Source organism: Pomacea canaliculata, linkage group LG10 (genome assembly GCF_003073045.1).
Source record: "Pomacea canaliculata isolate SZHN2017 linkage group LG10, ASM307304v1, whole genome shotgun sequence".
Lineage (NCBI taxonomy): Eukaryota > Metazoa > Mollusca > Gastropoda > Architaenioglossa > Ampullariidae > Pomacea > Pomacea canaliculata.
Genome location: NC_037599.1, coordinates 11,881,636 through 11,897,361, shown reverse-complemented (window position 1 = coordinate 11,897,361; position 15,726 = coordinate 11,881,636). Strand labels below are relative to the sequence as shown.

Here is a 15,726-nt window from a genome sequence, read left to right as displayed (position 1 = left end):
ATGCTGCTCTTTAATGTCCATGTTGGGATGTAAAATAATAATGTTGCGCTGCACATCATACATATTTGTACTATCGAAAGTTAATTGTATTTTTTTCCACACTACAGCTCAGGAAAATGTTAATTATGATGGCTGCTGTTGTTCCTCTTGAAATGGGCTCAGGCCTACTCAATTTTAAAAAATGGAATCTAGGTTGCTATGTCTATCAGAAACAACCAAATCCATCATCATTAAAAGTAATTCTACCAACAGCATAACAAACAAGTTGTGCATGACCTCCCTTGGAACAGTTCATGGGATACAGCTAACTGGGTGCATGCACTTTGCTTCAAAGCAGCTTGAAGGAATACCTCTCACTGTCTGCTGGTTTAAAGACAAATGCTCTGTTGAGGACTATTGAATACCAGAAGAAAGAAAAAGCAGATTAAAAGACTTATGAAAAAGAGTTCCAAATTTAAGGACAAAGGAAACATCAAATGAGAGTCAGAAGACAAGAAAATAAAATCTTTTTTTTAAAAAATGTCAGTCACAGCCATTGACAGGTACCTCAGCTGGTTTTGAATAAATTTAAGATGAAATCATGCAGGAAAAAAACCCCAAGAGTTTCAGACAAATAGCATGCATCCAACAGGATCATTCTTGTATAGCAGTTTATATGTGTGTGTGTGTGTGGTGCAAAGACAGTTATTATGCAGATATTGAATTTTCAGGAAAAGGTTTTTATTTTCAGCTTAGTCATATGCATAGCCAGAGCAATTCCTACTGTCCACTTCAATATGCTCTGTATAAAAAACATCAAGAAGCCTTTAACCTTCTATATGAAGACTACTTTGGGAACAAATATCATAAACGACTAGAAGGAAATGCTGCAGACAAGATTATGATGGAAAGGCTAGGGACTGGGTCGTAAGTATTGCTATCTATTCTACAGAGTTTTATAGAATTGCTAACTTTTTCTAAATTTTTTTGTGTGTGTCCACTAAATTTGTTTTCTACTTCTGTGTAGATGGTAACAAGACAATCTTGGGGAGACCAGTTTAATCTCATGAACATCTCTGTTACCAACAGATGATATTTCTCTAATCAGAAGAAAGAGCAGAGAAAAATCTCTTTCACATTGCACAGTGTATATTTGTCAGTCTCTTGTTGTCTCACACATATCCATCTGTACCTTTAAAAAAAAACTTTTCTTTGATAGCTACAACTTCCGATCACTGGGTGTAGGTCGAATTAGAGCCATCATGGCAAGCAGAGGTAGCAGAGAAGGCAACAATGCTCTCACAAAGGTAGGAAACTACATTTGTTTAAAACACATTATGTTTATTGCTGCTTGTCTTAATTCTTTCTGCCTCTCGTCTTGAGTATGAAGGAAATGGTACTTTAGCAATGTGATGCCAAACTCTTGTGTATGCAGGACCAGCGTGACATGGAAGACAGTTATCCCCTGGCTGAGGCTGATATTATTATTACAGCCATGGAAACTGGAGCAACCAAAGAAGTCTTTTTAAAAATTATGACTTCGGATCAGAAGGAATTGGACCCGTCCAGAGATCTGAGATTTGATTTGGTTAGTACATGTATAACCATCAAAGCAGTCCTTTTTTTCGTTTTTTAAAAAAAATTTTACTTGGTGGTCAATGGGAAAAAATAAACACACATATTTGTAATATATGTGCACAAAATAAAAACATTTGTTATATATATACAAATGCTACAAAGGTATTTTTAATTGACTGTTTCATATAGGTAAGCCATCTTGTGCTTTTGATATAAAGCCTCAAAGCAGGTTTGTATGGATTCTGTTTAATGTCACTGATATTTTAATAAAAAGTAAAACCTAGAGAAAAAGGAAAGTATAAGAAGTGTTGTGTAAAGAGTACTAATAACTTGGTTCATCTGTTATTGTTATCATTAAAGATCATGCTTAGTCAGTAAATTAGAACTGAAAGGTCCATCTTAATTTTTTTTCTTTTTTTAGTGAATTGTCACATAAATGTTCTCTGTGACAGATGAATCATGTGGTCAAGAATTTGATGGTATTGCTGATCAGGGGACATAATGTTGTAGCCGGAGAACTAATGGCATTGATTGTCAAAAATCATTTTCGCTTTGGACGTTTCCCTTTTCTCATCACCAAGGTACTAGCTTGTCATATCATTTTTTTTACACCAATTTTTAAGCAAACCAACGATAATTTACTCATTACTGCAATCTAATCATTACATTTTTATTGTAATAGAACAATGCTTTTACTTGGATAGTCAACATTAAGACTGATGTTATCTATTCCACACGAAATATGCGTCTAGGCTTTAAATGGAACTGTTGCTAACCAGTTTTTAGTGTGCTGTACACAATGATGAACAGATTGAGACTTGCTGTAAATCATCTTGCACATATGATGTGTGTTTTGCGAATAAATTGTTTCTACCATTTACATGCTGACATAACTTTGACTAACTTTGTATTTTAAACACCAGGAGACACTTTCTATGATTTTAACATTTTTATCAATTGAAAAAATAAATCTAAATTTGTGAAGGATGCAAACATATAGTTTAGTTTATTCTTTTTTTGCTCCTTTGAGGAGCAACAGCACCTTGCCAACAGACCCGGTTTTGGGAAGCCCCCTTCAGTTGGGCCCATGTGGTTCTGATGTCCTTTGCCTCACTTTCTACTGTTATTTTCCAAGTCTGCTTTGGTCTCCCAACTCTCCTCTTCCCCTGAGGATTCCAGTCAATTGGCATGGTGTCAGCTGGTTTGCACAAGGTGTGTCCTATCCAGCCCCATTTGCGCTTTTTGATGTCTTGGCTAGTGGCATTCTGGTTGGTTCTTTTCCACAGGCTGCTGTTGGAGATCTGTTTAGCCCATCTTAGTCCCAGAATATGGCATAGGGATCGGTTGGTAAATGTCTGGAACTTGTTGTTGATGGTGTTTGTCACTCTCCAGGGTGCCAACATAGCATGAACAAATTATTGAAACATTATTATCTTACTCTTGGATTGTGAGGATGGGGTACATTTTTGTTTCAGGTTCTTTTGGCCAAAGATTCTGAAGACCTAAAAACTATGCCGCCTTCACAGTTAAGAGCTGATGCCAAAGAATTAAAAGGGGTAGGTTTTGAAGTACATGTCGCAGCAAAAAAAAACCAAAAAGTACCTGAATTGGTATTGTTTCTATTAAAAAGTGCTTTGAATCATATTAGCCAAATAGATAAAGTGATATGGATTGTAAGGGGAAACATTTTTTTATAACTCCATAGCTTATGAGTTCTGTTTCATTAACCTGTTTGTAGATGTATTTTAAAAAACTGTATTAGCATGTGAGAGTCAACCTCCTATTCAACCTTTCAATTGATTATTTTATTACTGCTTGAAATATGTAAATAACAGGAATTATAGAATGCTTTTTTGCTCATATGCATACTTCAGTTCACAGCTATTCATGCAGCTGCCTGCAACCCAAATCCTGCAGTCCTGGAAAAAGTTCTGTCAGTAGATCCTGATTTTCACATAAGTGATGCCAAGGGTCACCGCCCTATTCATCTGGCAGCAGGCTGCTCTTCGACAGGCCCACTCAAACTACTGCTAGAAAAGTACACACATACATGCATGCATGTGTGCATTCACATGCCTATCTTCTCACATTGTCTGTTATTTTTGTGTTAATAATTACTTCCATAATTTCAATGAAATCTTAATGAAAAGAATCATATGTTACTATGACATTACAAATATACCATAGATATTCTTTATTTTCTTATGCCACAACTTCATACCACTCTTTTAGTCTCTGTCTGCCTTTACCTGATCTGTGTGTGTGGGAGGGTTAGGTGTGTTGGTGAGTGTGTAGGGGAGAGTGGAAAGATGGAAGGCATTGTTGATCTAAATCTCAATAAATACACATCTTTTTAATGGTACAGCACAAAACTGTGTATACACACAGAAAAGTGATGTATGCTTGTAACCTTATGCAAGTTTGATTAAAAATAAAAAATATACAGTCTTTGATATAATCTTTGGGCAGCTATGACTAGCCTCGTCTGTTCCAGGGGAGCTAATCCATATGATTCTGACAGCAAGGGTTTCACTTCACTGCATTTTGCCATCCAGGCAGAAAGAGTAGAGAATGTAGAGATTTTACTTCAACTGCTTCAAGACAGTAAGTTCCCGCATGATGATGCTCATCTTTTGAAAATGATGAAGTAATGTTAAATGGGGTGATTTTGGTGTGCCAGGATGCATTGATTTCAGTGCACCTGCCAGTATTCTTATGTTTGTGTCTCAAGTGGGAGTTTATCACACTTTCCCACATACTAAGTGCTTTATTGGTGTAGAATTTTTGTAGAGGGCCTTAATAACTAACTTTGAAGTCAAAGTTATTTTACATATCTTTAAGAGAAATTAGAGCTATCATTTGAATAGATATGTTTTCTTTGGCTGCTTATTGCAGAAAACTCTCGATTTGTTGACCCAACCGAAGGAAAACCAAATGGTGGAGTCAACAGAACCATCACCACCTCAGAAACTCCACTTCATATGGCAGCAAAATTTGGAAATCTGGTAAAATTTGGTTCAACTATTTATGATGAAAAATATCCTGTGAATTATCCTTACCAACTACATAAAAGATTAACATTTATGCTTACACATTATCTATGCATGGGTGTTCACTGAGTTCACCTTTGGTTCTGCAGTGAAGTAAAAAAGAAAGGTTAAAAAAATAATTTAGGATTTGGTGTGTTAACATTATGAAGCCAGCTGATAAGTTACTCATCATAAGTTGAATAATGTCATCTTTTGAAAAGTCAAATCTTGCTTATTTGGATTTTAAAATTTAAGAGGGCTGCAGTATGTGTAAGCTGATATATTGTTCCTGACAGAGTATTGTTCAGCTTCTTCTGAAATATGGCGCTGATGTTAATGCCAAGCTGTCCATCAGCTCTTTCTCTTTAACCCCACTCATGGTAGCAGCTGGCAGGGGCCATCTGAACATTGTTCACTGCCTTGTTGATGGAGGGGCTGAAGTGCAACAGAAGGGTAAGAATTTATAATCCTTTGCTTTTTCATGGGATGTCTTACTCTCCATGGTCCATCAACTGTGCAAGAAGCATAAATATATTTTTTTAATTAATAGGCTTAGAGAAAATTTCTAACATGTCAAAGCCATCAAGTCCAAACTTCCCTCCCCAACAACTTCTCTCAAGTTTAAGGTGGGCAGAAAACTGTACTGAAGGGGTTTGTATGTTTGGTTCATCATATGCTTAAAAATATCTGAATGCATAAAAATTTCGGAATAATCAGATATAATTGGAAATAAGTACACCATGCTAGCTGAACGACATGTTAAGTTTCTGTGCATGGTCAGATCGCCTGGGAAGAACTGCATTGATTCATGCTGTCATGAATGGGTCAACCAGTGTGTTGTCTTACCTGCTGAACATTGGGGCCTCACCAAATCAACCAGACTCATCAGGCAACTCTCCGCTGCACTATGCTTCTGCTTACGGGTGGCACTTCTGTGTGAAAACATTGATCCAAGCTGGAGCAGATCTGTGCTGTAGCAATGACTGGCAGGTGAGCACATCTTATGGAATAGTACTTCAAGTATATCATAACTGTGGGCATAATTCCTCCATGCTCTCCAATGTAGGGCTTGATAAAAATGAATTTTAAATTATATTTATCAAAAGACATTTATTTTTTTAGTGTTTCTTTCTGTTATGAAGTGATTTGCATTTGTGTGCAGACAACTCCATTATCAGTTGCCTACTTAAAGGGTCACTTTGGCATTGTCTCCCAACTTCTTGATCATGAGAATGTGAATGTCAACCATCCAGATGAAGAGGGTGAGAGAACCAATGTGATGTCTTAATACTACATTATGTTGCTTCATTTTAGAAGGGTATGGCTAGCTTACCTGAGATGCCTTCATTTTCATGCATTAAAGAGCCCAAATGGCCCTCTTGACTTCAAAATTTAAGGCCACTTTTAGGTGGAAAATGCTGATGAGCCCAGATGTACAAATCTGCAGGTCACCTCATTGTAACAACAGCAGTACTACCAGTAATACTGAAACCAGTGCATACATCAAAAGATTCAAGTAACATTTATGTGTATTTATTTGATAAGGTTTATAAGATTTATACTGGAAATCTGCCACTTACTCAGAATTGTGATGGCAATTTAATTTTTTTCTTTTACAGGGAGGACACTTTTGTTCATAGCATGCTCCAGTGAACCAGAAGACAGTTTGCTTGAACAGATTCGATTCCTGGTTAAGGAGAAAAATGCAGACTGTACAGTTATAGATACTTTTGGGAAAACACTGGTAAACATTGGCCATTTTATGTGTTAGGATAAAATACTGTCAGCATGTTATGCTTTTTATATTCTTTGATACAGACTTTCTTCTTTGACTTCATCAGATGACATGACCATAGGAGATAACCATTGAGTGTTATCTCCCTGACAGTGAGCTAGCACATTCCTGACATGTTGGGCGCTTCACTGGTCAAATCAAAAAAAGAAACAAAAAAAAAACTGCTGGATTGGTTTTACCTTTGCCTTTATACTTTATAGCTGTCAGAGGGCAGTTGCTCACAAGACCAGTTAAGCACCTAGCATGCCTGGCACTTGCTAGCTCACTGTCAGAGAGACAACTTTTGATGGTTAAAGAGCAAGTATAACCCTTTTATCCTCTAAGGTCATGTCATCTGGTAAGTTTTGAAGAAAAAGAATTTACTGTGAAATTTTTTTATTATTTAAATATGAAGGTATTTATAAGAGTAACAACAGGAATAGTTTTTGATTATTCTTTCATATTAAACAAAAAGATTCATATTTCTTTATGACAGCATTATCTGATAATAATAATTAATAGTAAACATTATTTACTTTTTAAAATGTTCATTCACTTGATGATTTCAGCTTCATTACTTAGCTATGACAAAGATTACTGAATCCATCCAGGCGGATGATAAACCTGCAGAAACTGTAAGAACTTTAGTTAATTGATCCCATTTTAAGCCAATATTTAATTTTGATAGTTATGTATACGTACACTCTACCAACCATTGTGCATGTCATTTTGTAGTACATAGACATATCTTTTGGTGGTAGAGTGTTTACACATCAGCACACCATAACCCTACAGAGATTTTGTTTTATCCAGCACAAAGTTGAACTGTTTCAGAACTTATCACACCAGTTATATTTTTCTTTAAAAAAGTTATACAAATTAAATAATTGAAATTGATAAAATTTTATTACATGTTCATTTTATAATTATATTATATCTTATGCATGTAGATAATAAGTGAACAAGCAATTAAAAACACGGTCAGCATAGCTCAGTTCCTTCTGGACAATGGATGCAATCCATCACTTCAGGACAAGGAGGGAAATACTGCAGCTGTTGAAGCTCTTAGAAAGGTAGTCATCTTATGATGTTCATTGTGCATGACATCAATAACCTCGACCTCTTATTCTCCTCCCTCTCCCCTACAACTTTTTATTCATATGTGCTCTTTTAACATCCTATCTGACTTCTTCAAGGTTGGACTTTCTATACAACCAGACATCAATAATACAAGTATATATATATATATAAAAGATGTATTTTTGGGATAGATTTAATCTATTTCCAAACAAGGTACACTACAACTTATGTGTTTTCATTATTGGCTTCATGCTTTCATGTTGGAAACAGAAAGATTGCTTTGTTTTATTATATAGTTATGAATTCAGAGAAGTGTCTACCAAAATGACTTGTTCACGCAGACAGCTTCTCTTCAAAATGCCAGATCTGGCATCAGTGATTCGAATCACTCAGCTACCTTGGAATCGGTCATTGGCATGAATCTGATTAATTAAGTTATGAGAAAAGAGTATAAAATTACCTGAGATATTCCAGGTAGTTAGGGTTTAGGTGGATATGGTTAGATCTTTGAGGTTGTTAAAAATTTTTCCATTTTAAATTGTTTAGATGTATTTGACTTTTCTTCAGAAAAATATTCCTCTTGCAAAACTTCTTGTGGAAAATGGCTGCCAGATCAATGTTGCAACAATAGATGATCCACTTGTGCCTCCTTCCACCCTATTGCATTCTCTCGCCTATGACATTTTTGAGCCTGGAGACCCTAGCCTTGTCATCAAGTTTCTAGCACAAACAGTGAGCAGTTCTTGCTATGTGTGGATCATTGTAATGACAAGGGCTTTAGATGCAGTTTATTAAACCCACAGCCATTGCACATTAGACCTGGTTGGAGTTTTGTCCATACTGATTAATAAACTAAGTAATAAATATTCTTCATTTACTACTTCAACAACTCATTTATAATTATATATGAGAGAGTCATATAGTGTATCTGTTAAGGAAGAAGGACCACTTTTTCCAACATTTTTTTTGCTTGTTGCAGTTGACAGTAAATGGATTGAAGAGGAATTTCAGTAAAGAACTGTCTGAAATGGCACAAACATATGATAGAAATGGATTGACTCCATTCATGGCTGCTTGCAAAACTTATTCTTCCAGAAATGTATGTTTTGGGGTCTTTTTCAAACGAGAGAAGAGAAACAGCAAATAGCTCTTTCATTAACTCTTAAATCTTTCAGCAGACTGCAAAATGAGTAAAGAATCTACAAAGAAGTTTAAGAAGTAGATGCAACGAAGTAAAATGAATATTTTCAAAAAGCAGTAATAATGGTAAATCTTCTGGTAATAAAAGTACTTGATTTCAGTACTGACATGATGAAAAGGCTGAATAATGAGATAACAATTTCAATACTGGCATGAAAAAATGGAATTCCTGGTAATACAAGTACTTGATTTCAGTACTGGCATGACAAAAAGACTGAATTTCTGGAGAGAACAAGATGGGAGAAAGCCCGTGCATTCTTGAGGAACCTTGTTGAGGTGGCTAAGAGTGATATTAATGCAAGTACAAAACCAGACTGGATATCTCTTAATGAAGGAACCTTACACAAAACCAGACACTCTGCAAGTATGATGTGCTAGTTTAAGTCTTTCAGTAGTTTATGTACATTGAATTATTTCTTCTTCTTGTTCCTATACGCCCCAAGTGGAGCATAGGGCCAGAATTATTTCGTAGTTGGTAGTAATGTTTCTAGACTATGCTTTAAAGAATTTAATGAAGTTCCAAAAGTTCAAGGCATACCTGCTTCATTATTTCATTGAGGAATTTTTTTATGTGTTGAACCTTAACATCTGACTGATAAATTCTATTCATTTCATCCCCTATAGAAGATATATAGAGACAAGACATAAAAGAGCAAGGGAAGGCAGTGTTCAGCTCTTTTTTTCCCCATTTTTTCGATGGCCTTATTGTGGTCCAGAAATGTCTTCCCTCAAAGTGGTTGGGAAAAGCCAAAAGTCTCAAAGCATAATATCAGGGGAATGAGTTAGAGTCTGAATAATATTGATGCCAGGGACCTCCTGAAAGCTGTTTTTCTTTTATGACTGATTGAGGGAAATAGCTTAATTTATTTTCTTATTCTACATGTACCTCAGAGAAGATCTGTTGAAGTAAACAAAAACATGAAGAAAAGTAGATGCTGTATTTGGATGCAATGACTTTAGCATAGAATAAAAAAAATCTTCTAATCTGGACATTAGCTTTTCTAGTTGTACTCATGTTACCCTTATTAATGTGTTTAAAATATATGCTAAAAGTTCTTAAGAATCTTACCTATACTTTAGAAGTTTAGTGAGATACTGGTAACAGCTTAACAAGAGTTTTGTTGGTTTGTAAGAGTTTCTAAAGCCTCACAAAACAATATTTTCATCTCTAATTGACATGTGGTGCGAGTAGCAATAATATAATTGTGTATTTTAGTGGAAACAGTCAGTTTAACCTTTTCTGTGTCTATTTTAATTACTAGTTGTCATCTAAATACAATTAAGAACAAGAGGTATATAATTTTATTACTGGTGAACATGAACTGCAGGTTGTATTTGTCTTAAGAAACAAAATACCCCTCACTTCTTCATGAGCCTGTCTAAATTGTGAGATGAGAATTTCACATATTTTTGCAACTCTTCTGAATTTAGAGTCTATTTTTCACCTTTGTTGCTGTTATCAGCTAAGTGGATGCCTGTCTTTTACCTGGTTGGGGCCAACGATCCTTGGTTTGATGCTGCTGGACAATATGCTCCAGACATCAAATGCTCCATGCTGAAGTATTTGCTCACTCAGGGACTTGAGGTGAACATCTACAACCATGAGAACAAGACGCCGCTGATTTCTGCTATTACTGGAAAGAACTTAGATGCAGCATTACTCTTGGTTGGTCACTTTCTATGCATCTGTGTGTTTATATTTTTTTATGTGCACTCATCAGGGCCATGCTTAGGGGCAGGCAGATGAGGCATCTGCATGGGGCTCCCGCCCTTTAGATTGTTGCTATGGGCCTTGTGCTTTTGATTAAAACCATGGTGATTGTTGTGTCGAGGGCCCCGTAATACCCTGTTCCTTGGGCTTTGCGGGGGCTAAGAACATGCCTGACACTCATGCATGTGTGTGTGTTTGCAATCATGTGCATTTTAGTAAAATTACTTATAGCTATCAGTATGGCTGTAATATTTGCAACCTGCCTCATTCTGCAAGAGTTGATAATTGGCAGAATGTCAAAGTCTTCTGAGCACACAAAGCATGACTACTTCTGTAACATCCTTTTTTCCCATCACCAGAACAAATTGTTTGCTTGATATGTCCTTTCAAGAAGTTGGACAACTGCAGAATTTGGCAATTAAGTGTTCACAGCCTGCCCATTGTAGTACATGTATTGTTGGGTTGAAATAGATGGCCAGCTACAGTTTGTGATAATTGATCTGATCCAACAGAGGTGACCTCATGCAATTATGCATGAAATTCCTTCAGAATGCATCCTCTAAAAATTGTTGCCCTCTGATAAGGCTTACCATGTTCTGCCTCAGATCCCAAAATGTGAGAGTTATTTTCTGAACTACAACCTCATAGTTTTGTGGTTTAAATAATACTTCATGTTCTAATACCAATATTAATCCATTATGTACTTCCTATCCATAACAAATCACTATCCAAACTTTTCACATTCAGTTTTAGTGCACTTTTGAATGAAAAGTCTCCATGTTTTTGGTAGAAATTTAAAGCCTGTTCTCTCTTCTAGATGATGAAAATTGCCTATTTTTAGATCATTTACTCTCATGCATAGATATTAGACCAGAAAGTGGAGTAGTGCCTGACTACGGCCACAATCAGAAACACGCTTAGGTAGTGCAGTTCCAAGCCATTTTATTTTGCTATTTATTATGCATCCAGTCATAAAATAAACCACACCATTTGACAGCAAAGAGCAAATATTTTTTTTATGTATTGATTAAAACACAATAACAAAAATGTTGGAAAGTGAGAGTTTTTTCATGAAACTATGTCACAGCCATAGCAGCTTACTCGATCACTTTGAAGTACCTCTGAGTAACTCACTGAAAAATGCAGGTATGACAAGAAGCTGCATGATACTTAAATTGTAGCAGCCTGTGAAATCAGCAATTACCCAAATCAGCTTTGCTGTCCCTTGAGTTATCTGTGCTTGTTTAGTTTTGTGGCTGTTTTATGTAGCTGCGAGAAGGCAAAGTGGATCCGAATTTGTGCCAGCTGATTACTAAGGAAGAGGATGATGCAAAGAAAACTGTAAAATGTCCACCTCTCTGCCTTGCTGCTCAGTGAGTGTTTACAAAAATGTATTTTGCACTGCATGTCATAAATAATAAGCAATAATACAAAACAGTAGTCTATTGAAAATTAAATTGGTTCCTACTACCTTCTTTTTGTTGTTTCATAATCATAAAAAGTCATCTGATTATTGCACATCATACTAATTCCATTTATTCAAATAAATATTACAAGATTACTATAGTACCATCTTTTAAAAAATGGTGATGATGTGACTAGATGTTTGCTGTTTGCTTATAGGAAGTTTATGTTTAGTTTATGTATTTTGCCCTGGAGCATCTTTATTTTAATTGTTATGTTACCCATTATAAAATTAGGATTATTACTTGCTGCTCAAATGAAAATCAACACAGCAGATTTTGTCAAAGATTGTGACATCACTGATGTCATTTCATGTTTTTCATGTTGCTAACATTAGTGTCATTTCAGTGGGTACCCTGTGAAGGCAAAAGAGCATGTATGAGAGAAAGAGAAAAATAAACCCCATTAATTTCCAGATATCAGTACTCTTTTTCTCTGGGTTAATTATTGTCAGACTGTGAATTGAAATTGTCAACAACAACAAAAAGCATACATTTTTTCTGTTACTGAATTGGATGTTATGTCCAAATAATTTTATGGAAATGTAATTTTCAGCTACCAGCAGTTTGAAATTCTGGATGAATTGCTTAAAAACAAAGCAGATGTGACAGCAATAGATGAGAATTCTGGAAAATCTGTGCTGCATATTCTTGCAGAAAAAAGCAGATCTGAAGGTATGCAGAAAAAGTTTGTGGTGGGAGTTGTGAGTTGAATCTGTCTTTGAGCTTGATGGTGTGTCTGCTTACTGCTGACTGACTCTTTGGCTGGACTTAACCCATTTAATGGGAAAGTAGTATTATTTCCTAATAAATATTTTGCATTATGGGAGACGTGGAAAACTGTGGATGTTTTGGGGGAGGGGTGCAGAGTAATTGTCCTACAGTAAGACCATATATACTGATTATTAGTGCTAGCATGTTTCTTGCTAGATTGTGTTTCTTGATGCAAGGTGAGGTTTTTATTGAGTATGATGGGGGCCACCAGTATAGGACTGTTATTCTGGGTTGATAATTCCATTTCATTATTTTACAACTCTGGCTTTATGTATTATCTTAAATATTCTCCATTTCTTAATTTTATTAATTGTTATGGTTATGTTTTTGTATTATTATTTATATTGCCTGAATTTATTGAGGTACGCATTTACTTCTAAATAACATATTTTAGTGGAGTTTTTATGATAAAACATCCAGTGTGTGAGGAAATGTGTCCACTGTTAGTTATAGTTTTAGTTTAGTACTTGTTACTCCTCGAGGAGCATAGGGCTGCTCACTGGTAGTTATGCATATGTATATTTTGTTACTGCTTCACTAGTTCAAGTAAAAAAAAGGATCACCTTGACTAAGATATATTTTAAAAATGTGTTTTTTTTATTTTGTTGTTGCAAATGAATGAACTACTTTTTCTTGCTTTCTCTTTTGTAGATATATATATATTTTTGTTTCTGCAGAGTGTGTACAAGCAATGGTAAAGATATTAGATGCTGGTTTGGATGTGAACATCAGGGATGACAATCAAATGACACCACTTCATATCCTGGTGAATGCTAACAAGGGAGGCATTGATGACAGCTTTGATGCTGAGATCCTGATGCTACGTAGAAATGCAGATCTGGCAATCTGTGACAATGAAAGTCGCACACCATTGCATTATGTCTTCTTAAAAAAGAACAGGTATGCAAATACAGTTCTTTAAGTCTGTCTTCCATAATTAGAAACATGGTAAAATGCAAATCTAGACTATGACACTTCTGCAAGTTTTTGCCGCCTAGTTGAGATCACATTTTTGGGTGTGAAAATGGTGATACTGGATACAAAATTTATAGATGGGGAATATTGCAGTGTAATTTTTTTCATAACTTCTTTTGTGTGAAATTGAAAAAAATATTGTAAATATATGTGTGTGTGTGCATGCACACCAGGCCTAACAACTACATGAACAAGGCAGGCTAGGTGGGGAAAACAAGGTCTGACATAAAAAAATCAATGCAATACAACTATATTGATGCCCAGGGGCAATTAAAGATGATTCGCATACTAGCAATAATATATACATATATATGATATAAAAGAGATGATATAGATATGCATGTTGAAATAGTGTCTCTCTCACACACACACATTCCCAACAACAGCAGATACATTTGGTGATCCCAGGCCACCTCATGCTAGTACAAGATCATGGTCAGTAGAGTTTATCAAGTGAACGGCACATAAAATGAATGAGTTGCAGTGACGATTTCCACATGATCAGAAATAGAGAAGATGTGGGATGTCTTCCTGAGGATTTACTGATAACAAGACTGCCAGATCCCTCTGCCTGATTATGGTGATCTTGGAAAAGATATTAGCAAGAGAGACAAGACTGTTCCTTCCTTAGGGAGAGGCTGTGGAACCAAGAGATGAAAGAAAAAGTGATGAGACTTTCAATGAAGGACTGATAGAACTGAGCAAGGATGACAGAGCTGACAGAGAAAGATCTGAGTTTTTGTAGGAGGTACAGACATTGTTGGCTTTTACAGAGGATCATGTCAGTGTTGAAGTCCCATTTAAGCTTGCTATCAAAGATAGTACCTAGATATTAGTAAGGTTCGACTACCTCGATGGCATCATCATGGATAATACTGATGACTGCCTCAGGCCTGTTCATCCGAAAGTCGAAAATCATGTCCTTAGGCATTCAAGGCAAGAAAGTTTTTGTCACACCAGCGAACAGAGTCAGGAAGAGCACCACTATAATCATGTTCACTATCATACAAAAGAGACAGCAAGACAGTATCATCAGCAAATTTTATAAGAAAGCTCCTATCCGTAATGCTTTTACATCTGTTAGTATACAGTATGAACAGCAGTGGAAACAAGCAGCAGCCTTGAGGAGAACCTTTATAGGTGACAGCAGGACCTGAGAGAAGACCATTAACAGAAACTTTTTGTTGCCTGTTTGTTAAAAAGTCCAGGATCCAGAGAGTTAGTTGGTAGGGTAGATGAAAATTGGAAACTACACTCTCTGCTAGCAAATGAGGTTGCACAGTGTTAAAGGCAGAAGAAAAATCAGTGAAGAGAAGCCTGGCATGAGCTCCGGGTTTCTCCAGATGTTTGTACAGAGTATTTAGTCTCATGAGTATTTCTTAAATAATAAGTCATTTTATATTATTGACACACACGCTCATACACACAGGACTATAAATAGTTACTAGATGAAAATCAAGTATTATGCCTATTTCTCTTGGGTATTTTAACCCACGCAGCTATGACAGCTGTCCCTTTTGCTGAGTGACATAAAATCATGTCATATTTAATATCGCCTTATCTTCCCTGTTCAAGTTTTCTTTGAATAGCAAAATTACTGGAATTGCAAATAAACATTTTTTGCTCTTGGGCTATCAGGCTTCAAATTAAAAATGTATGTCTTATTTTCAGGGTGTGAATGTTTGTCTTAGAGGGCATGTGTTCACCAGTATTTGGTTGTTTCATGTGACTGCTTTTTTTAGTGAAGGCGACAAGCTTAGTCTTTCATGTGATAGCTGTATTGTCATTCAAGTTCCATACACATGACCTGCCATATGACTTTTTTTTGGTGATAAGACAGAGGTCTCACAATGATGTTTAATCTGACCTCTGTTGCCAGAGAGACAGACAAGAGTCAACATGACCCAATAGAACTGTGCAAGCTATTGGCCAAATCCATGGGATCATCTGAAATAAACATAGCTGACAAGAATGGATCCACGCCTCTTCATTTAGCTGCATGCAGGGGTGCCAGCATTTGCTGCATGTACCTCTTGCAGGTTAGTGGACTGATTGGTGGTTGATGGGTCAAATCAACTCAGAAAAACAGTATTCATCTGTTTGAGGAAATCAAACCTGGCAAACTTGCATTAACAATACAATACAGCGAAAGCGCATATGCAG

The 15,726-nt window shown here is 36.1% G+C and overlaps 1 protein-coding gene across 2 annotated transcripts in view; it reads left to right on the top strand.

Annotated features, from left to right (window-relative positions):
* The window catches only part of LOC112573285 (tankyrase-like protein), a 34,461-nt gene that overhangs the window by 5,652 nt on the left and 13,083 nt on the right, over positions 1-15,726 (top strand). For both annotated transcript variants that reach the window (XR_003101201.1, XM_025253510.1), the window contains exons 10-31: positions 731-906; positions 1,199-1,286; positions 1,415-1,567; positions 2,010-2,138; positions 3,033-3,113; positions 3,432-3,595; positions 4,052-4,161; positions 4,453-4,562; positions 4,883-5,039; positions 5,368-5,576; positions 5,749-5,848; positions 6,206-6,330; positions 6,930-6,995; positions 7,311-7,433; positions 8,008-8,172; positions 8,420-8,539; positions 8,836-9,004; positions 10,104-10,306; positions 11,621-11,724; positions 12,371-12,489; positions 13,266-13,488; positions 15,443-15,602. Coding sequence is in view for 1 of the 2 variants with exons in the window: in XM_025253510.1 (XP_025109295.1) it covers positions 731-906; positions 1,199-1,286; positions 1,415-1,567; positions 2,010-2,138; positions 3,033-3,113; positions 3,432-3,595; positions 4,052-4,161; positions 4,453-4,562; positions 4,883-5,039; positions 5,368-5,576; positions 5,749-5,848; positions 6,206-6,330; positions 6,930-6,995; positions 7,311-7,433; positions 8,008-8,172; positions 8,420-8,539; positions 8,836-9,004; positions 10,104-10,306; positions 11,621-11,724; positions 12,371-12,489; positions 13,266-13,488; positions 15,443-15,602 (3,054 nt within the window). In the remaining variant the exon portion in view is untranslated. The remainder of the gene's footprint in view (positions 1-730; positions 907-1,198; positions 1,287-1,414; positions 1,568-2,009; positions 2,139-3,032; positions 3,114-3,431; positions 3,596-4,051; positions 4,162-4,452; positions 4,563-4,882; positions 5,040-5,367; positions 5,577-5,748; positions 5,849-6,205; positions 6,331-6,929; positions 6,996-7,310; positions 7,434-8,007; positions 8,173-8,419; positions 8,540-8,835; positions 9,005-10,103; positions 10,307-11,620; positions 11,725-12,370; positions 12,490-13,265; positions 13,489-15,442; positions 15,603-15,726) is intronic.